Here is a 27,115-nt window from a genome sequence, read left to right on the forward strand (position 1 = left end):
TTATCTAACAACACCCCACTCTCTCACGCAAACACCATAACATATTCGCTATAGCGCTAACATGACATGAAAATATGAATATTTAATTTCCCAAGGTTATTTATGTAACGGAATATAATCTACTTATTCTTAAATAAATGTTTCTACATATATATGATGTTTTTTTAAACAAATATATATTTATACTTATATACATATATATATAAAAAAAAAATATATATATATATATATATATATATATATATATACAGATATATATAGGAATATTTATTTAAGAATACTTAGAACATATTCTGCTATGTACAGAACATTTGAATGTGAAATATTTCTAGTAAATACATAGTTAAAAAGTTGAATAAATAAAAATATTGCATGAATATGCTTTTACATGTTTTCATCTACTTAACGGGAAAAGACTCCAATGCACATATATATATATATTAATGTTTTAATATGTGTATATACATGTCTGTAAATACATATACACACATATAAATGTAATAGTAAATATTTATACATATACACACACACACATATATATATTTATATATGCATACATACAACTACATCTTTAGACATACATAAGTATGTATCTAAATGTTAAAGTACTTTGGCAGCTTTTTTTTTCCAAACACCCAAAATCTCTTATCTTTGAGCCCTTATAACTTTTATTTGCAATATTGTTTTTAAATATTTTTTATAAGACAGTGTTATTAAGAGTGTAAATGTGCGTTAATGTATTTTTTTTATGTGTTTTGTGACACTTTTTATTTTTGGAAAACAGTTCTTCACATCTCTGAGATCGCTGTAAGGATTCTAGCGTAATTCTCGATTATGCTAGCACAATCGCAATTTTGCGCAACTTGAAATATGAGTACAATTCAGTGCAAACGATAGCGAAAACTCTCACAAAATCGATTGCACTCCACTTGTAATCTAGCCCTAACTATTTTAAATTAAAATGCTGACTGTCATCTTTATGGGTTGTCAAAGAAAAACATAAATAAAACAGATTAATTCAATATCCTCTATTTATTTTGACAGATACCATTTATACCAATAATCCGATGAGGACTTTATTCTAACATGATTTTTCAAAGATTCTTGTACAGCAATCAATGATGCAGCCATCGTTTTACTTGCCTGACCACTTTGGTCCTGTGCTCTTGAGTTCTGGCATGTCCCAAGGATCCACCTCATCTTCTTCTGTTGTGTTATTGCATAAGGAGAGAGTGGAGTAGGCTGGGGGCAGACTTTCTGTGTCAGGTGTATTATTTTCTACAAGAAGAGACAGTCATATAACTACTGAGCACAGCTAGAGAAAAAGTACAATTTATGATGCAAGACTTACCAGTAGGATTAGCCGCATTACTAGTAGAGAGTGGGAGCTGTTTAGGGACATCACTAAGTTCTTGTGTTTTATAGAGATGGTTTTCTGTTTCAGGCAATGGAGCCATTTTCTGTTCACAACAGAAACATTTAAAACTGTTAGATGAGGAACAAATGTCCCACAAACAATTAGAGCATTTTCTTTATTATTAGAATATTTAGTAAAACACATTGAGGGGTGACATTATAACTGCACACTGGTTTTTTCTAGTACTCATCCCCCATTTTCATAAAGTAATGTCAATTTATGAACAAACATTTGTATATAATTCTCTGCTCTCCACTTCTGATACAGTGAGATATTTTTGATAGACTTCAAAGTTGGAAGTGCGGACACCTTATGTATCAGTATTGTAGTACTAGGCAACACATCCACTCTCTTCACCCCAGGTCAGCAACCCCAGTCCCTATACATAAGTTCTGCTAAATATGTATTTATTCTACCAAAAGGAGACATCATGGCTCAAAAGCCCTGCTCTAACAATAGTACGTTACTGAAACAACATGCTCTAGTGTTTTATTAATGAACAAATGTTTCACGGTAACTCTGTGTTTAATCCACACTAAAGGTTAAACAAATAGTCTCACTCAAGAGCTGCAATACACTGTTACTTTTCACCAGGCAATGGCCACTGAGCCAATCAGGAGCGGCATATTAGCATAGACGGCAAGGTCCGACTCAGGAATATTTATTTTGAACTAACATTTCCCATTTAAGATGTGGTTTTCATGCTGTTGGCACTTCACTTCACTTTGTTTGGATTAATGTGAATACACATAATTAGAAGTTCAGTATTATTTTACGATACATTATTGGTATTTTTAAGTCATTCTTGACTAGGGTTGCCACCTCAGCCATGCTTTCCTGGACACTTATGAGTTACACATGCTGCAGGGTGTGCAGGGAGGAACATGAAAAGTTCTGTCCAGGATCACTAATTGTGTGCTGTTCAGGGGTGCAATTCATGTTCCCCTCTGCACACCCTGCAGCATGTGTAACTCATAAGTGTCCAGGAAAACATGGTAGTGGTGGCAAACCTATTCTTGACCCTTGTTTTATTTATTTTTTGTGTCTACTGTTTACAGCTAAGGGCAATCTTCTGATTGGGTGGTTGGCTGTACTTCCCTATTGGCCCTTGGCCCAAAAGTTAAAGGGACATTCCAGTTAAAAATGGAATCCACATGAGTGCATTTCAGTTTTGAATAAAAGCCAATAGAATGCAATTGGAACAGCCAATGTTGGGGGGGGGGGGGTGTTTGTATTTTTATTTGCCAGGTAAAAGAGCTGATATCTTTGGGGCAATGCCCTGCAAAAGGCCCTTTAATTGGCAGTTTAGTTTAGGCTATGGGTTTTATTATTTTGGGGGGCTTTTTTATTTTGATAGGGCTATTAGATTAGGAGTAATTAGTTTAAATATTTGATAACTTCTTTTTTATTTTTTGTAATTTAGTGTTTATTTTTTTTGTAATTTAGTTAATTGTATTTGATTCATGTAATATATTTAATTTTAGTGTAATGTTAGGTTTTACTGTAAGACAGGTTAGGTTTTATTTTACAGGTAAATTTGTATTTATTTTAACTAGGTAGTTAGTAAATAGTTAATAACTATTTAATAACTAATCTAACTAGTTAAAATAAATACAAACTTACCTGTGAAATAAAAATAAAACATAAGCTAGATACAATATAACTATTAGTTATATTGTAGCTAGCTTAGGTTTTATTTTACAGGTAAGTTTGTATTTAGTTTTAAATAGGAATAATTTAGGTATTAATTGTAATTTTCATTTGGAATTATTTTAATTATGTTAAAGTTAGTGGGTGTTAGGGTTAGGGTTATGTTAGGGTTAGGGTTAGACTTAGGGTTAGGTTTAGGGGTTAATAACAGTAATGTAGGTTGCGGCGACGTTGGGGGCGGCAGAAAAAAATTTCCCCATAGACATCAATGGGGCTGCGTTATGGAGCTTTACGCTCCGTGATTACAGGTGTTAGGCTTTTTTTTTAGCCGGCTCTCCAAATTGTTGTCTATGGGGAAATTGTGCACGAGCACGTACCAGCAGCTCAAAGCAGCGCTGGTATTTGTGTGCAGTATGGAGCTCAACACTGCCATATCGCCTGCAAACGCCGGCTTTTTTTAAACTTGTAATACCAGCGCTATAGGGAGGGCAATACCGCTGAAAATGCTGGGGTCGTTAATTTCCCTATAGCGCTCAAAACTCCTAATGTGGCTGTCAATTTCTTAATTGCTGACATGATACAGGCCCCACTGGTACTATGAGGAGCTGCAGTATTTTAAATGCCGGTGTACTGAGAATATCTAGCTATGCTTCCCATGCACGTGCAGAGAAAAATATTAACTAAAACTGTGATAATTACTAGCATTTTTGCCATTACATGTATATTGCAAATATGTTTCTATTCAAAGATGTAATTCATCTATGTTCATTTACATTTTGACTGGAATGTCCTTTTAACGTATTTACTTGAAACTTACGAGACACACTGTCTATTTAGGAGCCACCCATAGAATCATAGGTTTGCATGTAGACAAATCGAATAAGTTAGAAGGTTCATTGTTTTTTAGGAGTGATGACAACTAATTTATTTTATTTGTTTACCCCTGCTTTATTCCATTTTAGTTTTTTCCTTATTATACCTAAATTAATTTTCTTATGCATACAATAAACAATGCAATTAAATATCAAAATAACTATCTCACAGTACTGTAAATATTTACTGACTGTTTCTCTTTAGTCTAAATCTTTGACTCTCTCTTCCTTTATAATTCTTTACTAACAGCAGTCATGTGATGCTTAAATTGTTCCATGCTGTTTCATAGGGTACATAATACTAAAATATATTCTTTTACAGTGTATTACAGCAAGGCTTGACAAACCGAGGAGTCTGGGAGCTACTGGCCCCTAGAAGTTTTCCCCTAGCTCCTAAAATTTGGGGTTATTCTACATATATCTATATACAAATACCACTGTCTGACTCCTAAAAGTATGTCCGGCTCAAACAGATTTGTCGACCCCTAATCACATAATCCTGTGCTGAATGAATGGGCTTTTTTATAGGAGATGTTGACCAGTGAGCAGCTGATACCTTGCTATTTGTTGCTCGTTTGCTTAGTTTCACTTTAATTTAACAGGACACTAAAGTTCAGATGTGCTAGGTTTTTCTTGGTATACTTTTTTGAAGAGTAAACCTAGGAGTGCACGTCTTCGGCACTCTATGGTAGCAGTGTTTGCAACATTATATAACATTGCTACAAATATTGTTGCAAACACTGCTGCTATAGAGTGCTAAAGACTATGCACAATCCTGAGCTCACCAAGGTTTACTCAACGAACACACATGCACGCTCCTGAGATCACCTATGTTTACTGCTGCTTGTCATATACATAACAGAAAAAAATATTTATTTTGATTTTTTTGTATCATTGTTGTAATTTCCTTTAAAAGTTTCATCCCTTTTCCTTTTTTAAAAAAGATAAATGTAGCATGTGTAGATCTACTAATTACCTGTGTTCATGACCAAAAATCTACAAACAATGGCATAATTGTAGCTTTGTTGAAAGATTCAATGAGCTATTGTAAGTAAAACGTATGAGTTCATTGCAAAACAAAATGACCTCTAACCTTTTTATTTAATGATAGAATCTACCTTTCAACAAAGGCTTTATTTCAAAATATTTTTTCTGTCAGTAAAGCTTTAGAGATATTTACTAGTGAATGATACGAAAATCAAGACATTACACACGTTATACAGGTTTTTTTTACAGTGCATGCCACTTATTACGTTTCAGTGCACTCTCCAAATAAATATTTAATGGGCACACTCCCTGGCAGATTTTACTGACCACTCAGCTGAAATTTAAGCCAGTAGTAAGTAGCTTATATTATTATATTTTTATTTTAACGCTAGTTGCACAAATTATAATTAAATACATTTATGTTTAATTGTGCAATTAATTTGGGCTTTGGATAGCTTCAAGATACAGCAAAGTCATCATTATACACTCATGATAAAGACAGAGAATACAATTTTTATTTTTTTTATCTTTTTATTTGATTTTCTTCAACACAACAAACACAAGAAACAGAAAAACAAAAACATAAAAAACAAAAGGATTTGTGAAAGCACAGATTCCATGTCAATAATAAAAATCAGCAGATTTACAACTCCCAACCTTCGCCTATACCTTGTGCCTTAATAAATGGAGAAGAAAAAAAAAAAAAAGGAAAAACATTTATCTGACATGAAAAATACAGCAAGTTGGACGGAGACGGAGCTTCCAGAGCTTACACCGCTCCTTCCTCTCTTCTCTTCCTCCCTCCTTCTCACTTCCTCCCCTTTTAATTATTTATTTATACCAGCAGGGGATACATTGAATTTCAATTACATATTTTGCGCCTCGCAGGGCTATAAATTTACATATTGGTCAGCCATAGGGGAAAAAAAAAAAAAAAAGACAAGGGGGGGGGGGGGGTCTGTTTCCATTCCCCTCCTCCACCCGATGGACTGTATTCTGCAGAGCCTCGCAAAGTGAAAGCTGAAACAGCCTGATAGATTAGTGCTCTCTACTAGAATTATTACCAAGCTCCTAAAAGTATCAGTTCAGAGTTTCTGAACGGGAAGATTATATCATTTATTTCCGTATCTGGCAGGGATTTAATAAATATTGACCATTTGCTGAAAAATTGTCTAATGTCCTCTTCGTTATCTAGATTAGTGTCTCTTTGTTTTACGAGACACTGTTTCTTTAAACAGTGTTTAATCCCTGGAATAGATGGTGGTGTCTTAAGCTTCCAATTTTTAAAGATTAGGTATCTAGATGCCAATATAGAGAGGAGAATTAAATTATCGTTTATTTGATATGGATTTTGATTCTGTAGCCCGAATATTACTTGAAGCTGTGTTATTGCTGATAGCGGGATTTTGAGTGTTTTAGTAAGCCAGTACTCTAACTTCCACCAGAGGTGTCTTATTTTAGGACAATCCCACACCATGTGCATTAAATCTGCTGCCGGCAATGAACATTTTGGACAGTGACTGAAGCCATGGTTACGGATTTTACTACCTTTTTTGGGGGTAAAATAAGAGTTATGTAGTAATCTAATATGTGATTCTCGCCAGGTAGCTGACAGAGTAGCTTGTGCTACTTTCTTGATTGATAATTGAATGAATTCAGTGTCAATATTGGAATGAGGGATCATCTGGTTCCATAATAGTGAGATTCTATCTAGCTCCAAATTCGCTTTGCCAGAATTGATCAATTGGTAGCATAAGGAAATTGATCTCTTGCCATTATCATATAGTTTTAGCCAGCTTTCCAGTTTGCCCAGGGACCAGGTCCAATCTGTTCCTTTCATAAGCTCTGTTACAAAATGTCTACTTTGTAAATATGCAAAAAAATCCCTGTTATCAATTTTAAATTCATTTTTTAAATCTTCAAAAGTTTTAACACATTTTCTCTCTTGATCAACCAGATGTGTCGCCCTGTCCAAGCCCTGGGTGTGCCAGGTCTTGAAAAGTGGGGAACTTAGCCCTGCCAGAAATTTCGGGTTTCCCAGAAATGGTAAAAATTGCGAAACTTACAGTTTAAAGATAGGATTTCACCCACTTTCCACCATGCTCTCAGTGGGCCCATAAGAGTTTTACATAATTTGATTTCCCTTGGTAATTCTTTGGGTGGGCAATGGATTAATGCTGAGGGAATATATGGATAAGAAATAGATTCCTCTATTAGATTGTTTGTTACATAGTTACTCCGAAAGATCCAATCAGCAACTATTCTCACCAGAAATGCATAGTTATAAAGACGGATGTTGGGCAAGGCAAGGCCTCCGTACTCTTTTGAGAGAGATAATTTCTTTAGCGAAATCCTTGGTCTCTTCTCTTGCCATATAAATTTACTCACTGCACTATTAAGTGAACGGATATCTTTTTCCAGTATAATTAATGGGGTGTTCTGGAGTACATAGAGAAGTTTTGGCAACAGTACCATTTTAAATAAGGCTATCCGGCCAGAGATAGATATTGGCAGGCCCTGTCAATTTTTCAATTTCTCCCTTATGATTTTTAAAATTGGTGTGATATTGAGATCATACAACTCTACAGGGTTAGAGGAGATGAAAATTCCTAGGTATTTAAAAGAATTTATTGCCAAGCTAAAAGGGATGTTGGCAGGAGAATTATTGTTTTTTCTGAGCCATAATAATTCCGATTTTGCATGGTTGATTTTATAGCCTGAAAAAGAACCAAACCTGGTGGCAATGTCCAAGAATTTTGGTATGCTGATTTGAGTGTCAGATAGATATAATAAGACATCGTCCGCATAAAGAGCTATTTTTATAGTCTGATTTCCAATTTTAATTCCTGGAAGAGAATGTCTGACCATAATTGCCAAGGGTTCTATTGAAACGTTGAAGAGCAGGGGGGAGAGGGGGCAACCCTGCCTGGTCCCTCTTCCGAGGGTTATCTGTGGTGAGATAATATTGTTCACAAGCAGCCTTGTATACGGTTCTTTATACAAATTGGTAACAAATCTCAGAAATTCTCCTTTAAAGCCAAACTTATTTAAAGATGTAAAAAGATGGTCAAAGTGGATTGAATCGAAGGCTTTTTCTGCGTCTATTGAGACGATGGCCAGATCCGTAGCACCCCCCTCTCCCCGGCCCCCCGACATCACCTTAAAATATTCTGTTATGACCAAGGCTTCTCTGATTTTTTCAGAGGAATTTCTTTTAAATAGGAACCCTGCCTGATCTGGGTGGATGATGTTGCCCAGTGATAGCTGTAGGCGCCTGGCAAGGATAGAACAAAGAACCTTATAATCCACGTTTAGGAGGGCTATTGGTCTATAAGACTCCTTTAATGTGGGGTCCTTCAGAGAATACAATTTTAAACAACTTTCCAATTCACTTCTATTATTTAATTTGCTTCCTTTTCTTGTTATCCTTTGCTGAAAGGTTTATCTAGGAAAGCTCAGGAGCAGCAGAGAACCAAGGTTCTAGCTGCTGATTGGTGGTTGCATATATACTGTATACCTATCTTGATATGCTCTTATGGAAAGGAACTGAGTTTCAACAAAAATAAAGAAGTACAATTGCTAAAAGAATAAAATTCAAAAGTGTTTTAAACTGAATGCTCTGTCTAAATCCTGAAAGTATAATTCTGAGTTTAGTGAATATATTATGCAATTGTTTGAGCTAGTGCATCTGGTTTTGATGTACATTTTGGTGTGTTTGTGAAAGCCCAACCACTCCCTTCAGATAAGTAATGTGATCTGTTATTATAAATTAAACTATTAATGTTAAAGGGACTAGAGATCTTGTGTAATTATAAAAATACACAGTTTTTTGCTAAATTATTTTTTATTGAACAAATTATTAAACAAATGTATGTTTGTAAAATAAATGTAAACTTTCTCTATATGTATTGATATATATATATATATATATATATATATATATATATATATATATATATATATATATATATATATATATATATATATATATATATATACATACAGTATATACACATATGTATTTGTATGTATGTGTATATCTATTTATTGCTTTACTAAGGTTGGGAATTTTACTAGTCCTGGATTATTATTTTTTTAAAATGGAGAAGACTAATAAAAACAAATTGGCTGGCTGTTTTTTTAACATTTAGTGGAGTGGTAACCATATCATGACTATTAACTATTTAACTGGTAACTACAGCATATATTTTTGATTTTTATTTTATTTATTTTTTGCTCAGAATGTTAGCTGTCATGGTAATGTTTGTGTGATTGTATATGTGTGTGTGATTGTATATGTATAGATGTGTGTGAGTGAGTATGTATGTGTGAATATGTATGTGTGTGAATGTATATGTATGTGTGTGAGAGTGAGTGAGTATGTATGTGTGTGTGAGTGAGTATGTGTGTGTGAGTATGTATATATGAGTATGTGTGTGTGAGTGAGTATGTATGTGTGAATATGTATGTGTGTGAATGTATATGTATGTGTGTGAGAGTGAGTGAGTATGTATGTGTGTGTGAGTGAGTATGTGTGTGTGAGTATGTATATATGAGTATGTGTGTGTGATTGAGTATGTAAGTGTGAATATGTATGTGTGTGAATGTATATGTATGTGTGTGAGAGTGAGTATGTATGTATGTGTGTGTGAGTGAGTAAGTATGTGTGTGTAAGTGAGTATGTATGTATGTGTGTGTGAGTGAGTAAGTATGTGTGTGTAAGTGAATATGTATGTATGTGTGTGAGAGTGAGTGAGTATGTGTGTGTAAGTGAGTATGTATGTATGTGTGTGAGAGTGAGGGAGTATGTATGTGTGTGTGAGTGAGTAAGTATGTGTGTGTTAGTGAGTATGTATGTATGTGTGTGTGAGTGAGTAAGTATGTGTGTGTAAGTGAGTATGTATGTATGTGTGTGAGAGTGAGGGAGTATGTATGTGTGTGTGAGTGAGTGAGTATGTGTGTGTAAGTGAGTATGTATGTATGAGTATGTGTGTGTAAGTGAGTATGTATGTGTGTGTGAGTGAGTATGTGTGTGTAAGTGAGTATGTATGTATGTGTGTGAGAGTGAGTATGTATGTGTGTGTGAGTGAGTGAGTATGTGTGTGTAAGTGAGTATGTATGTATGAGTATGTGTGTGTAAGTGAGTATGTATGTATGAGTATGTGTGTGTCTGTGTATATGACAGTAGTAAGTTGGGCTGTTCAGTACTCTCATGCAGCAGCTGCTGCCAGAAAACAGTGTTAAAAAAGGTTGGTTATCAGGAACACTAATTGATTACAATGTTTTGTGCATACATAGCATTCAGCTTCTGTGCACGTGTGTGGTAAACATTATACATTAAGGGATAGATTACAAGTGGATCGCTAATTTATCGTGCCCTGTAAATGGGAAGATTTGCCCGTTTACAGGTGTGCAATAAATAACCAAGCTCGCGGTAGCAATTAGCAATATGAAAATTAACTAGAGATCAGATCACTGGTTAATTTTCTAAATGTCCCCCAATTGCCCCCAAATTTCTGTGTAGTGTTCTTTTTTTAAATTTTTATTGAGGTTCTTAAATGAGCATACAGACAATTACCATCAATAAAGTATAGGATTTAACACAGCAGTAATATACATCATGCTTCTAAAGTAAACACACTCTAATTGACTCTGCTCCAATGGAGCCACTAGGATCTAAAACAGAAATACACCAAACGTCCTAATAAATTATTACAATCCCATCTGATGCTGTACACAAAGATTCAAACATAATTGATAGAAGGACCTCAGATTTTCAAATTTCTTTCTTGAGATATTCCCCTTAAAGGATTACTTTCTGTTATAATTTTTAAGCTAAACAACTAACATATTAAAGTTAATAAACATTAATTAAAACCTACTGACCTATATTTTCTCCAAAACGAAGTTTCATAACGTTCTAAAAGTTATATCTTTTATTCGCCGGTGATGTCACGTTATCCTGCCCACTATTTTCAGCACTGCATGTTCAAAATACTTAAACCAATAACTTTGTGTTTAAAGCGCCATTTTGAAACCTAGGTATTGTAAACGGATTGGTACAGAGCAAAGGATACCCACGGAGTGGGTTTGGAAAACAATTATATTTGCAGACAAGATTTCTGATATACGGTAGAGATATGTTAATGAAATGCTATTGATAAAAAGTGTATTTGGGGTAGTTAGTTAGTAACAGGCATAGAAAATATTTACTTACAGTGGCCCTTTAATGAAAATTCAAAACATCTTGGATTTAAATATCTGTATAGGAATTGGTTAGGGGGATATAATAGCAAGGTAAACATCGAATGTAAACTAAATAATCGTATAGGCGTTGTTTAGGGAGATATAATAACAAGGTAAATATCAAATGTAAACTAAATAATTGTATAAGAGCTGCTTAGGGAGATATAACAACAAGGTAAACCTCAAATGTAAGCTCAATATTTGTATAAGAATTGCTTAGGGAAATAGAACAGCAAGGTAAACATCAAATGTAAACTAAATATTTTATTTGTGAGAAAAGAAAATAATACTAAACAATCTTGCTCAGCTTTGGAGGAAAAGTAGAGCCAAAATAATTTTATACTGCAAGATATAATTATAAGAAGGGGAAATAAGGTGTGGTATTGGCTGGAGAAACCATATAATTCACTCTCCTGAAATAGGAGGTATGTTAAGGGGGGGGGGAGGTGGTAAGTTAAGTATGGTAGACAAAATATTTAAGTAAAGCGCCATATCAAATCTGGGAGTTGCACGAGCACCATGCTATATGAAAAATTCTGTGGGCGCATTGGGTGCTGGTGGATATATTGTGCGGGGGGGGAGATGGTAATTCAAGTATAGTAGACAAACATATAAGCAAAGTGCTATAACTAATCGGAGAGTAGCCAGGGTATCTGGATATTAGAGGACATACAAGTATGAGCTAATTGAAAGATGGGTCAATGCCGTACTCTGCATGTGAGAGCCCAGATGTTTACGGCACCAAGCCTAACACTAGTTAACTGGCTCATTTACTATAATGTGGAGAAGGAGACTATATACGATAGTACTAGCGTGGGTCCAGCCCCCACTAAGGTTGTTGTCTTACTTTCTGGATAGCTGTCATAGGAATAATAGAGAGAGAGGTCACTATTCCCCTTAATAGAAGGGCTATTATAAGATATAATAAGATGAAGCCTGATGAAACAGCCATTGGCTGAGAAACGCGTTGCCTGTGATTTTATAATTTTTATTAAAGTCATTTTTAGCATTTGAACACTTGCTGTATCTTCTTTAGGATATATTTTTTCCTTTTTCTGAGGAATATCTCCTTTCGGTTTACTGTGGGATCCTCTGCACCACTGAATCCACTTGGATGTCTGGCCACAAGTCTGTTGGGTGACTGAATTGATCCCTTCATGCCTCTATAGCATCACAAGAGGTGTTTTATCCATTGTGAGTACCATTCCTCTCATTGTTTGTATCTATATCTTTGTACCAACAATACTAGGCCATATAGGCACCTGTGTCTCCATTCTGTCTACACAGACATCAGCTCCTGTGCAGGAAGTTGGTCTTCTGGGTGACCGAATAGATCCCAGACTGCATATTTAGCAATAATTGAGGTGCTCTACTAAATGTGAGTTTACTCATTACTTTAAGATCTACTAGTTCTGGACCAAACAATATTGGGCCATGTGGCGCTTCTGTTTTTTCTTTCCATAGTTTCTCATTCATCCTACCCCAGATGGCCAGGGTAATTGAGCTCCTCCACAGGGTCGATAGCAGTCTCCGGTAAAATGCCTCTTCTGTCATCTAAAGGGACACCTCCCATTACGGCTTTCTCCTTAGGCCTCTTTGTTGCTTGACTGAGATGAGTGACCGGCATCTCAGTAGGATGGTAAGCGATGGTAAGCGGGAGACAGGGTAAGTGGGATCCGTACACCATGCTGTGTCGTCTCAGGATCTACCTCTTCAATTGAGTTAGGTGTACTCTTGGGTATCGTTTCTTCTATCTCCCATACTGCAAAGCAAGCTGGTGTTGAACGCTGGGGCTCCCAAGTGATACTTCCAGTGCAGGCTGCAGCAGAGTCGACATTGCAGTAAGCAGGTACTGTAGATTCCGCCCTCTCAAATTGAAATGCCTCCTTTAGCGCCTGTGTAAAAGCCTCCTGGTAGCCATCTAAGAGGTTGGTAAGCTCTGTGAGGATAAGGGCTGCAAATGTCATGGTGCTCCTAAGAGGTACGAAACCAGTGAAGGTTAGGTAGTCAATTTGATCACTCACGCTATTCTCCACGTGGTTAGGGAAATGGCCGTTCCGGGAACTCCGATAGTCAGTATCGTCTTGTCTGTGGAATTTACCATGGCAAAGTATTATTCTCCGAGATTCAGCTCCAGTGCACCTCCTGAGCCACTAATCTCCCCATAAGTATTGAAAATGAGAACCCAAGCAGTTGATAAGATGGATTTTTGTAAGAATTATAGCAGGAGCTTCTGAAGTGTACTGTTCAGCTCAGATGCTGGCTCCACCCCCCCCCCCCCCCCATCTTTATTTTTTAATAAAGTAACTGCATGAAGCAGCTATAAGGGATTAAAGTTGGAGGGTGTGGACGTTAGAAATAAAACAGCATTGAAAAGTGCCTTTAAATTGCGGTTTATGGGGAACCATTTGTTCCCAGTAAATATATATGTATATGCTTATATACATATATATTTATGTTTTAATATGTGTATATACACATATAAACACACACACATATAGATATATATATATATATATATATATATACACACATATAAACACACACATATATATATATATATATACACATATAAACACACACACACACATATATATATATACGCATATAAACACACACATATATATATATATATATATACACATATAAACACACACATATATATATATATATATATACGCATATAAACACACACATATATATATATATACACATATAAACACACACACATATATATATATATATATATATATATATATACACATATAAACACACACATATATATATATATATATATATATATATACACACACACACATATATATATATATATATATATATATATATATATATATATATATATAAGCATATACATACATATTTAAAATCTGCTTCCCATCACTGCACGACTTACCCCCTTCGCTATGCTCCTATTGGAGCATATGGATTCATGCTTTCATGAGTGCAATGTTTCTGTGCAATGTGAACACGAGGTCGCATTTGCATTGCACCTAACTTGTAATACTAAGTGGAGGGCAAATATCGCCCTCGCAAAATCAATAATTTGCGCTCCACTTGTAATCTGACCCTAAATAAGGCAAAAGCAGCAGTTGAAATACACTTTAGTAGTGCAGCCTTAGGATATTGCACACACTGTGACTGTTTTTAATTTAGTTTTAACCATAAATAATAATATATTTCACACAATAACTTCAACAGTAAATAAAAATGCTACATTAAATTTCTCTTTCACTCTAATAATTATATGTAACTTGACAAACAGGTTCAGTTGGCGCCGAGATTTATTGCAAAACTATTAAATTAAGTGGGTAGAGACAGGGTAATGTCACTGTCACACTGAGCTGTTTTTTGCATTACATAAAAAGATAAATATACACTGTGCCTCCCTTCATTTATAGCATTGTTACTTGTCATTTCTGACAATTAAGTCCCCACTCCTATTTTGAGTAATTAAACGCAGGAACAGATTATTATACTACTGCCCTATTCATAGAAAATGATTGTTTTATTTAGAAATCGCAGGTACTTTCCATCAATTTAATTTAATGAGCAGTTTTATTTGTATTTAAAACCTTATTTTATTTAGAAACAACTTGCAGATAAAAGAAGCTGCACAGCTTGCTAGATTAATTTAAGGCATGGTGTAAATTATTTTCCCCTGCTTTCCTATCAGCTCTTGCTCAGTCAGCCTTCGCCCCCCTACAGCTGCAGGTTCTCACAAGAGAACCTGCAGTCCGTTTTTATCAAGCAGCGGTACCGCTGCTTTCCTAACCTCCTCTCCACGTCTTAGGAGACTGGCCGTGGAGATTGAAAGCTAGCAGGGGGCGGCGTTGCACAAGAGTGCAAAATAGCGTTCTTGGCAATGCTGAATTCTGCCAGTGGAATTCAGTCCGCCAGAGGCAAGGTGCGGTAGACAGAGATGCTTATCTACGTCCCTGTCCACCATAGCTAGATAATTCGACCCCATAAACTAACATAGGGCTGCTGAAACAAACCTCTTTATTTTCAATTATTAACCGCTTGGCTACCAAAGAAGGCTACAATAAGTAGTATAGCAAAGAAGGACTGTAGATTTTAATGGGACATTTTATATATTATGAATATAATTTTCATTATAAACTGAAAATTTTTGCCCCTTTGATTTGTTCCCAGTGATCCATATTACCTGTTATAGAACATCAAATTGTTTATAAATAGCTCATTTACCTTTATTGCTGTGTTTGAAATAGCTGATTTTGCTTGTTGTATCCCTATCAATATTAAATGTTTCTATATGCTATAGAAAAGCTGTGTAAACATAGCCAGCAGAAGAAATTAAACTCCCAATAGTAGTGAGGAGAGATACGTTATAAAACCAACTATTTCATACACAAAAATAAATCTAAATAAGCAATTTATCATACATTGTATGCCCTGCAGCTGGTATGACAAGTCATTGGAAAAACATTAAGGGAAAAACAATTATACAGTAAACGGTCCCTTTAAACAAGTAGTGTTAAGGAGCTGCAATATAAGTAGGACTGCAGGTAAAAGCCAATCAGCAGTGGCTGTCACACATAGCCGCTTATTGTTTTCTTCTGGAGAGCTGCAGTGCTTGTGGCTCCCGAGACGGACATTAACTATGTGCTTAAATACATAGTAAACTTGAGCCAGTTATAGAGAATTGGAGCACTTAGAGAATTTCATTTTTGCATTAAAAGGCTCCTTTAAAGGAATAAATCAGCATTCAGTGCTCACCACAGAGAATGTTGCCAGCCAAGTGTCATAGTGAAGTGGCAGCAGTGTAAAGCTTAGGAATATTATAACATTGTCTGTGATTTATAAATGTCATTCAAGCTATCTAAAGCACAAATGATTAGCATCATTTCACATCAATTGATTTCATATTCATTTGTGCGACAAATATTGAAAAAAAAAATACTGTTAGTTAATTTGAGCTGAATATTGGCTTAAATTTTAGCTGAGGGGGGAATAAATAGGTCCAGTGAGAACATTGAGCATTTGTTAAGTTAAATACAAATTTACAAAATACAAATATATATCATAATAGCAAAGAAAACAGGGAAGCAATTATGACTGTAAGCTTTCTTTTAGTGAAACAAACATTCTAATGTAATAATACAACAATCTAATTTGCTGGAGCAATTTATTAATTAAAAAAAATTATAATAATTTCTAACGATGAGTTAAACACATAGTTAAAGTGGCACTTCCAGGTGCAGTGTATTGCAGCTCCTTAGCAGAAATGAATCTGTAGAGCATTTATATATAGATAGAAAATTAGAAATATATATTCATGCATACGCAGCACATAAGAAATCCCATATGCATCACATAATAATGAGACAAAATAACTTCACAAACTGGAAAGCAAAATCCTTTCATCAGTTTAACTTTGCATATACTGACTGCCAAGGTGGGCTGTGCACTATATTGCTTGACAACTTTGTCATTCTGCAAACAAATTACATATGCCTCTCCCAGCAAACATGCAAACCCTTCACCAAGCAATAAGTACCTTTTTATCCATGATTGATATATTTTCTGTAGACAATTACTAGAAGGCAATAATTATTTATGTAGTTAAAAATAATTGTAGTTTAAAAAAAATAAAATGATAAGGCATAAGATGTTATGAGACTAACAAAGGGTATACTATTCACCAGTGTATACTATATTTAATGATAACGTTTGTTAACTGTATACAGTACATAAAGGCCAGTGTACAGAATATGGTAATGTGGTTTAATACAGTAGGCAAAAAAGATGTCACAATATCTGTAAATAATATATGTAAAAACGTCATTCATAAAACATAACTGATGCTGCCTGTGACAAATCAAGACTATCTTTACTAATTAATACACAATATATAGTAAAACTAATATAGGTCAATTCTTGTGTTAGTGCAGTTTTTTAAGAAAATGTATTTAAATAATATCTGTACTGCCAGCAGCATTAAATCAATGTGCAGCAGTGTGCAATGTGCAGCATGAAATCAATGTGCAGCAGTGCGCAATGTGCAGCATGAAATCAATGTGCAGCAGTGCGTAATGTGCAGCATGTAATCAATGTGCAGCATGAAATCAATGTGCAGCAGTGTGCAATGTGCAGCATGTAATCAATGTGCAGCATGCAATCAATGTGCAGCATGTAATCAATGTGCAGCATGCAATCAATGTGCAGCATGTAATCAATGTGCAGCATGTAATCAATGTGCAGCAGTGTGCAATGTGCAGCATGAAATCAATGTGCAGCAGTGTGCAATGTGCAGCATGAAATCAATGTGCAGCAGTGCGCAATGTGCAGCATGAAATCAATGTGCAGCAGTGCGTAATGTGCAGCATGTAATCAATGTGCAGCATGAAATCAATGTGCAGCAGTGTGCAATGTGCAGCATGTAATCAATGTGCAGCATGCAATCAATGTGCAGCATGTAATCAATGTGCAGCATGTAATCAATGTGCAGCAGTGTGCAATGTGCAGCATGTAATCAATGTGCAGCATGTAATCAATGTGCAGCAGTGTGCAATGAGCAGCATGTATTCAATGTGCAGCAGTGTACAATGTGCAGCATATAATCAATGTGCAGCAGTGTGCAATGTGCAGCATGAAATCAATGTGCAGCAGTGTGCAATGTGTAGCAGTGTGCAATGTGCAATATGAAATCAATGTGCAGCAGTGTGCAATGTGTAGCAGTGTGCAATGTGCAATATGAAATCAATGTGCAGTAGTGTGCAATGTGCAGCAGTGTGCAATGTGCAGCATAAAATCAATGTGCAGCAGTGTACAATGTGCAGCATGAAATCAATGTGCAGCAGTGTGCAATGTGTAACATGAAATCAATGTGCGGCAGTGTGCAATGTGCAACATGAAATCAATGTGCGGCAGTGTGCAATGTGCAGCATGAAATCAATGTGTGGCAGTGTGCAATGTGCAGCATGAAATCAATGTGCAGCAGTGTGCAATGTGCAGCATGAAATCAATGTGCAGCAGTGTGCAATGTGCAGCATGAAATCAATGTGCAGCATGAAATCAATGTGTGGCAGTGTGCAATGTACAGCATGAAATCAATGTGTGGCAGTGTGCAATGTACAGCATGAAATCAATGTGCAGCAGTGTGCAATGTGCAGCATGAAATCAATGTGCAGCAGTGTGCAATGTGCAGCATGAAATCAATGTGCAGCATGAAATCAATGTGCAGCAGTGTGCAATGTGCAGCATGAAATCAATGTGCAGCATGAAATCAATGTGCAGCAGTGTGCAATGTGCAGCAGATGGGGTATATGACTGCTATCCATTACCTGTAGAAAACAACAGTTACAAGTAGATCTGCATGAAACAAGAGCCCTAAATATTTTAGGTCACTGAATCATTAAAGGGACAAGTGTGCAATGTGCAGCATGAAATCAATGTGTGGCAGTGTGCAATGTGCAGCATGAAATCAATGTGTGGCAGTGTGCAATGTGCAGCAGTGTGCAATGCGCAGCAGTGTGCAATGTGCAGCATGAAATCAATGTGTGGCAGTGAGCAATGTGCAGCATGAAATCAATGTGCAGCAGTGTGCAATGTACAGCATGAAATCAATGTGTGGCAGTGTGCAATGTGCAGCAGTGTTTGATGTGCAGCATGAAATCAATGTGCAGCAGTGTGCAATGTGCAGCATGAAATCAATGTGCAGCAGTGTGCAATGTGCAGCATGAAATCAATGTGCAGCAGTGTGCAATGTGCAGCATGAAATCAATGTGTGGCAGTGTGCAATGTGCAGCATGAAATCAATGTGTGGCAGTGTGCAATGTGCAGCAGTGTGCAATGCGCAGCAGTGTGCAATGTGCAGCATGAAATCAATGTGTGGCAGTGAGCAATGTGCAGCATGAAATCAATGTGCAGCAGTGTGCAATGTACAGCATGAAATCAATGTGTGGCAGTGTGCAATGTGCAGCAGTGTTTGATGTGCAGCATGAAATCAATGTGCAGCAGTGTGCAATGTGCAGCATGAAATCAATGTGCAGCAGTGTGCAATGTACAGCATGAAATCAATGTGCAGCAGTGTGCAATGTGCAGCATGAAATCAATGTGCAGCAGTGTACAATGTGCAGCATGAAATCAATGTGCAGCAGTGTGCAATGTGCAGCAGTGTGCAATGTGCAGCATGAAATCAATGTGCAGCAGTGTGCAATGTGCAGCATGAAATCAATGTGCAGCATGAAATCAATGTGTGGCAGTGTGCAATGTACAGCATGAAATCAATGTGTGGCAGTGTGCAATGTACAGCATGAAATCAATGTGTGGCAGTGTGCAATGTGCAGCATGAAATCAATGTGTGGCAGTGTGCAATGTACAGCATGAAATCAATGTGTGGCAGTGTGCAATGTACAGCATGAAATCAATGTGCAGCAGTGTGCAATGTGCAGCATGAAATCAATGTGCAGCAGTGTGCAATGTGCAGCATGAAATCAATGTGCAGCATGAAATCAATGTGCAGCAGTGTGCAATGTGCAGCATGAAATCAATGTGCAGCATGAAATCAATGTGCAGCAGTGTGCAATGTGCAGCAGATGGGGTATATGACTGCTATCCATTACCTGTAGAAAACAACAGTTACAAGTAGATCTGCATGAAACAAGAGCCCTAAATATTTTAGGTCACTGAATCATTAAAGGGACAGTAAAGTTAAAATTAAATTTTTATGTTTTAATTTACTTCAATGATCAATTTTGCTTAGTTCTCTTAGTATTCTTTACTAAAGAGTTATTCTAGTTCAGCTAAGGAGCGTGCACATGTCCATCTGGTAACAGTGTTTGCAACAATGTTTATAGCAATGGTATACATAGTTGCAAACTCTGCAGCCATAGAGTGTCTGTAGCATTTTTGTATGTATAACATTGCTATAAACAGTGTCATAACAACTAATGCCAGATGGCTAAGAACATGTGCACGCTCACCTTGGATTACTCTTTAACAAAGGATACCAAAAGAACTGGTCCACCTCAATAAAAGCACCATTTGTCTTATTTGGAGAACTAGTTTATGGGGTAGATTGCCCCTGTCATTATGCTAGCAATACTTTTGTTTATCTTATAGTCTTTATCAAGTGAACCACAAGAGATATGTAGCAGAGGCAGACTTGTGAGGTCTGCAGTGTAAACTTCCACTTTTAAGAAATGGACAATCGATTATTGCCAGTTAAATTCCAAGAAAAGGGCAAAATAAATCATGAAAATATATACTATATAGTTCTATGTATTATGAGTGTGCTGTGATTCTTCTCTCAGTACCATCATTTATTTATTATTTAATTACACTAGTTACTGAAAGCAGCACATACTAATAACCTGTAAAGCAAAATAACTGTATTCTGAAGATGATAATTAGGCTGAATAATAAGAAACTGCAACATTACTAATTATACCAAAAAATGAAATCCATTCATACATTATAACTGTTTAACACGTAAACATAGTAACATAGATAGTAGATGAGGCTGAAAAAAAGACAGAAATCCATCAAGTTCAACCTATACAAATCTAACATCAAAATATAATTCTACAGCTGCAAATCAAAACACAAATTCTTTATTCTAGTTGTACATTGTTTCTTAGTATAAGTCAATTTTACTGTGATATCTAAACTACAATGGATATATGGGTACTTACTGATCCTGGAAGATAGATGGCCAAGATGCAAGGTGCCCAGTGCTTGTAGCCCTTAAATACAGGGTGGCAACCTCACCCCTCCTCTGCCCTCCCATAGCCCTGCCTACTTATCAACTCCCTCACTGATTCAAATCCCTGACTCAACTCACTGTAGTGAGTGAGTGAATGGAATCATGAAAGTGATCCTGATTCAATTCGTTGCCTGTACTGTGTAAAAGCCACTGCCTTGTGAGTGAGTGAAGGAGGGAGCTTACAGCTTTCAAATCAGCTCGTAAACTGTAATATGATCTGTGCGTGAGCTTGGAGGAGCCTGAATCACACAGTGTGGCACAACAATACACAGCTCTGCTGCCTCTAGTGAAGATAAAGTCATGTGTATGATCATTTGTAACCTATTTTGTTAATGTTAAATTGATCTTTTTTTGGATATTTACTGAAAATGACATTTGAGTCACACACAGCACACACTACAGTTTATACTAATTGTGATCTGCATGCATTTGTGCTGTGACTCAGACACACTCAGTAAAAGCTTGTGCTGTTACCTTACCTGGGACCGGAAGAGCTGCCTGTAGTCAGTGATTTAAGGCTAGATTTATCAACGCTGAGGCACGTATACGCGCCCCTGTACGCCTCAGCTCGCCTGTGGGCGAAATTACCCGCAGGTAATTAACATTGCACACGAGCGCAATTTTGCGCTAGGTGCAATCCCGCCCCCTGCCTGCGCACAGCCAATCACGCGCGGGCAGTAGCTGTCAATCTCCTCGGTTGGACTCGACCGAGGAGATTTAATTTCGCCACAATAGAGGTGGCGAAGATGTTAGGGAAGCAGCGGTCTGGTGACCGCTGCTTGATAAATCGTGGCGAGCAAGTTCTTGTGAGAACTTGCTGCCGCAGGGGCTTGATAAATCTAGCCCTTAGTGACTGTGAGGACAGGAGGGAATCAGACTCTCAGGCCCATTTATCAAGCTCCGTACGGAGTCTTCAGACTCACCAGAAACACAACTTATGACCGCTGCTCCATAACCCTGTCCGCCTGCTCTGAGCAGGCGGACAGGAATCGCCGGACATCAACCCGATCGAATACGATCGGGTTGATTGACAGCTCCCTGCTGGCGGCCGATTGGCCGCGAGTCAGCAGGAGGCGGCGTTGCACCAGCAGCTCCGCAGTGTCGGAACAGGTCCGCAAGCCCTTTGATAAATGGGCCTGTAAGTGGAGAGAACTTAGTGCTGGCAAAAGAGTGATTAATAGGGAAACAGTTGTCACTGAAATAGAAACAAAAATGCATAGTTTATTGAGCTCGTGTTTCTTTTCTCAAAACTGATTCCCTATTAAAGTGTCTGATTCAAAGATCTGTTGCTGTACACAACTCCTCTCTGCATCTAGATAGCTGCTGGCACATTCAGTACTGAGTATGTCAGACTTATTAGTTCTGTGCCTGGTTTGCAGGAGAGGAACCGTGATTCGATTTAGTAATTTGCATTTTTTGACTGATCTGATCCAAATGATTTAAATCACTGGTAAGAATTACTTTGCCCAATTCTCCCTCAACCCAATCAGCACTATCAAGAAGACGAGATCATTCCCTAATCACAAAACATTCCAAGATTCCCTTATCTCTGCGTCCCGTGATGATTACCCCTCTCCCCTCCCGTGCTCCTGAGATCTCTTTACTTATCAGCAATGTGGTGACTGAGGACTCTCTCACTACCAAGAAACCTCCTGAACTCCACGTGTATAGGGGGCGGTTCTGCTCCTCTGCCTATGCCCTGCAATACCAGCTCAGGGCTTTACAGCAGAGGCAGACTGGATAAGATAAAGGCTATCAATCAATGTAACCGTGTTAACCTTGTGAGTATATCAGGTACATATCAATATACACGTTAACTTTTCTTTTTATTTATCTGTATAAAAAAATATATAGATATAAGTACCTTTTCATCCATCATTGATATATTTTCTGTAGACAATTACTACAAGTCAATAATTATTTATGTAGTTAAAAATAATTGTAGTTTAAAAAAAAAAAAAAAAAAAAAAAGATAAAGTAGCAGGTATATGTACAATGTGATAAAGATAAAGTATACCTACAAGCTTAACCCATTTTATTAGGTTGTGACTTGAAAACACAAAATCAGCTAATTCATATACACAAATAAGCCTTAAAAAGCAAATCTCATACATTTTATACTCTGCAGCTATTGAAAAAAGTAATTGGAAACACATTAAAAGAAAAACAACTTTATGGTATACTGTCCCTTTAATGATAACGTTTTGTTAACTGGATACAGTACAAAAAGGCCAGTGTACAGAATATGGTAATGTGGTTTAATACAGTAGGCAAAAAAGATGTCACAATATCTGTAAATAATATATGTAAAAACATCATTCATAAAACATAACTGATGCTGCCTGTGACAAATCAAGACTATCTTTACTAATTAATACACAATATATAGTAAAACTAATATAGGTCAATTCTTGTGTTAGTGCAGTTTTTTAAGAAAATGTATTTAAATAATATCTGTACTGCCAGCAGCATTAAATCAATGTGCAGCAGTGTGCAATGTGCAGCATGAAATCAATGTGCAGCAGTGTACAATGTGCAGCAGTGCGCAATGTGCAGCATGAAATCAATGTGCAGCAGTGTGCAATGTGCAGCATGTAATCAATGTGCAGCAGTGTGCAATGTGCAGCATGTAATCAATGTGCAGCAGTGTGCAATGTGCAGCATGAAATCAATGTGCAGCAGTGTGCAATGTGCAGCAATGTACAATGTGCAGCAGTGTGCAATGTGCAGCAATGTACAATGTGCAGCAGTGTGCAATGTGCAGCATGAAATCAATGTGCAGCAGTGTGCAATGTGCAGCATGCAATCAATGTGCAGCATGTAATCAATGTGCAGCATGTAATCAATGTGCAGCAGTGTGCAATGTGCAGCATGAAATCAATGTGCAGCAGTGTGCAATGTGCAGCATGCAATCAATGTGCAGCATGTAATCAATGTGCAGCATGTAATCAATGTGCAGCATGTAATCAATGTGCAGCAGTGTGCAATGTGCAGCATGCAATCAATGTGCAGCATGTAATCAATGTGCAGCATGTAATCAATGTGCAGCAGTGTGCAATGTGCAGCATGTAATCAATGTGCAGCAGTGTGCAATGTGCAGCATGAAATCAATGTGCAGCAGTGTGCAATGTGCAGCATGAAATCAATGTGCAGCAGTGTGCAATGTGCAGCATGTAATCAATGTGCAGCAGTGTGCAATGTGCAGCATGATATCAATGTGCAGCAGTGTGCAATGTGCAGCATGTAATCAATGTGCAGCAGTGTGCAATGTGCAGCATGTAATCAATGTGCAGCATGTAATCAATGTGCAGCAGTGTGCAATGTGCAGCAGTGTGCAACGTGCAGCATGTAATCAATGTGCAGCAGTGTGCAATGTGCAGCATGTAATCAATGTGCAGCAGTGTGCAATGTGCAGCATGTAATCAATGTGCAGCAGTGTGCAATGTGCAGCATGTAATCAATGTGCAGCAGTGTGCAATGTGCAGCAGTGTGCAATGTGCAGCAGTGTGCAATGTGCAGCATGTAATCAATGTGCAGCAGTGTGCAATGTGCAGCATGAAATCAATGTGCAGCAAATGGGGTATATGACTGTTATCCATTACTTGCAGAAAACAACAGTTACAAGTAGATGTAGATCTGAGGGATCAAGAGCCCTAAATCTTTTAGGTCACTGAATCATTAAAGGGAAAGTAAAGTCAAAATTAAATGTTCATGATTCAAGTAAAACATGCCATTTTAAACCACTTTTCAATTTACGTCTAATATCAATTTTGCTTAGTTCTCTTAGTATTCTTTATTAAAGAGTAATTGTAGTTCAGCTAAGGAGCGTGAACATGTCTTTAGCTATCTAGCAACAGTATTTGCAACAATGTTTATAGCAATTTTATACATAGTTGCAAACTCTACTGCCATATATTGTCTGTAGCATTCTATGACAGACATTTTTGTATGTATAATATTGCTATAAACAGTGTCATAACAACTAATGCCAGATGGCTAGAACATGTGTACGCTCCTGAGCTCACATTGGATTACTCTTTAACAAAGAATACCAAAAGAACTAAGCAATATTGATTATATAAGTACATTGGAAAGTTGTTTAAAATGTTATGCTCTATCCATTCTATTTAACATTTAATTTTACTGTCCTTTTAAGAACTATTGTGTGAGGAAAATCTCTCAAATTCATATTATCACAAGAATCTGATTGACTAAGTACTACATCATATTCCATTTGTAAACTGAACTGAATCACCACCACCATCAATCAAGCCAATCAGAAGAGATATATAGCAGAGGCAGACTTGTGAGTTCTGCATTGTGAACTTCCAATTTTTAAAAATGGAAAATCCAAAAATGGAAAAGGGGCAAAATAAATAATCACAATATAATTCAGAGTAGTTTCCTGTGCACAATTAAACGATTACAATCTCAAAAAAAAAAATATTTTCATTCTTGGAGATCTTTGCCATAATGATGAGTTCTGAGGACTCTAAAAACAAAATATAGTTCTACGTATTATGAGTGTGCTGTAAATCTTCTCTCAGGACCATCATTTTTTCCTTTAATTAGTAAGTACTATATTAAAGAGCATGTGCAGTAATGCAGAATATGTTTTAAATCATGTATTGCACAAATAAAAGCAAAACTAGATTTATATAGTTATTTATGCAGTTGTCAATGTTTCATTTTGCCTTTGACACACAACCTGCTGTTTTCTCATCAGATAAACAAACGTTAGAGCTTGTAGGCAAATTAACTTACTATAACAGTTTATAGTTTGTGATTAATTACACTAGTTACTGAAAGCAACACATACTGATAACTTGTAAAGCAAAATAACTGTATTCTGAAGATGATAATTAGGCTGAATAATAAGAAACTGCAACATTACTAATTATACAAAAAAATGAAATCCATTCATACATTAATATAACTGTTTAACAAATGTGAACATAGTAACATAGATAGTAGATGAGAATGAAAAAAGTCCATCAAGTCCAACTTATACAAATCTAACATAAACATATAATTCCACAGCTGCAAATCAAAACACAAATTCTTTCTTCTAGTTTTACATTTCTTGTTAGTATAAGTCAATTTTACCATCATATCATAAACTACAATGGATATATCGGTACTTACTGGTCCTGGAAGATAGTTGGCCAAGATGCAATGTGCCAAGTGTGTGTAGCCCTTAAATACAGGATGGCAACCTCACCCATCCTCTGCCCTCCCATAGCCCTGCCTACTTATCAACTCCCTCATCCAAATCAGCACTATCAAGAAGACAAGATAATTCCCTAATCACAGAACATTCCAAGATTCCCTTATCTCTGCGTCCCGTGATGATTACCCCTCTCCCCTCCCGTGCTCCTGAGAGCTCTTATCAGCAATGTGGTGGTGACTGTGGATTCTCTCACTACCGAGAAACCTCCTGAACTCCACGTGTATAGGGGGCGGTTCTGCTCCTCTGCCTATGCCCTGCAATACCAGCTCAGGGAATAGCTTTACAGCAGAGGCAGACTGCATAAGATAAAGGCTATCAATGTAACCGTGTTAACCTTGTGAGTATATCAGATACATATCAATATACACGTTTACTTTTCTTTTTATTTATCTACATATCATTTACACACACACATATATATATAACTATAACTATCTATCTATCTATCTATCTATCTATCTATCTATCTATCTATCTATCTATCTATCTATCATCTATCTATCTATCTATCTATCTATCTATCTATCTATCTATCTATCTATCTCTCTATCTATCATCTATCTATATTACCATACCTATCTATCTATCTATCTATCTATCTATCTATCTATCTATCTATCTATCTATCTATCTATCTATCTATCTATCATCTATCTATCTATCTATCTATCTATCTATCTATCTATCTATTTATCTATCTATCTACCATACCTATCTATCTATCTATCTATCATCTATCATCTATCTATCTATCTATCTATCTATCTATCAATCTATCTATCTATCTATCTATCTATCTATCTATCTATCTATCTACCATACATATCTATCTATCTATCTATCTATCTATCTATCTATCTATCTATCTATCTATATATAGATTGATAGTTAGATAGATCTTCTTTCAGGTGTGATAATAATATGATATATATATATATATATATACAGGGCTTTTTTGTGGGGTA

At 36.6% G+C, this 27,115-nt stretch overlaps 1 protein-coding gene across 1 annotated transcript in view; it reads right to left on the minus strand.

The window, feature by feature from the left end:
* SLC34A2 (solute carrier family 34 member 2) overlaps window positions 1-26,272 on the minus strand; it is a 39,098-nt gene extending 12,826 nt beyond the window's left edge. The window contains exons 1-3 of the mRNA XM_053700883.1: window positions 26,066-26,272; window positions 1,352-1,460; window positions 1,144-1,278 (exon numbers count right to left, since the gene is read on the minus strand). Of these exons, the coding sequence (XP_053556858.1) occupies window positions 1,144-1,278; window positions 1,352-1,457 (241 nt within the window). The 5' untranslated portion in view covers window positions 1,458-1,460; window positions 26,066-26,272. The remainder of the gene's footprint in view (window positions 1-1,143; window positions 1,279-1,351; window positions 1,461-26,065) is intronic.
* Between the last annotated feature and the right edge of the window lie 843 nt (window positions 26,273-27,115).

This window comes from Bombina bombina, chromosome 2, assembly GCF_027579735.1.
Source record: "Bombina bombina isolate aBomBom1 chromosome 2, aBomBom1.pri, whole genome shotgun sequence".
Taxonomy (NCBI): Eukaryota; Metazoa; Chordata; class Amphibia; order Anura; family Bombinatoridae; genus Bombina; species Bombina bombina.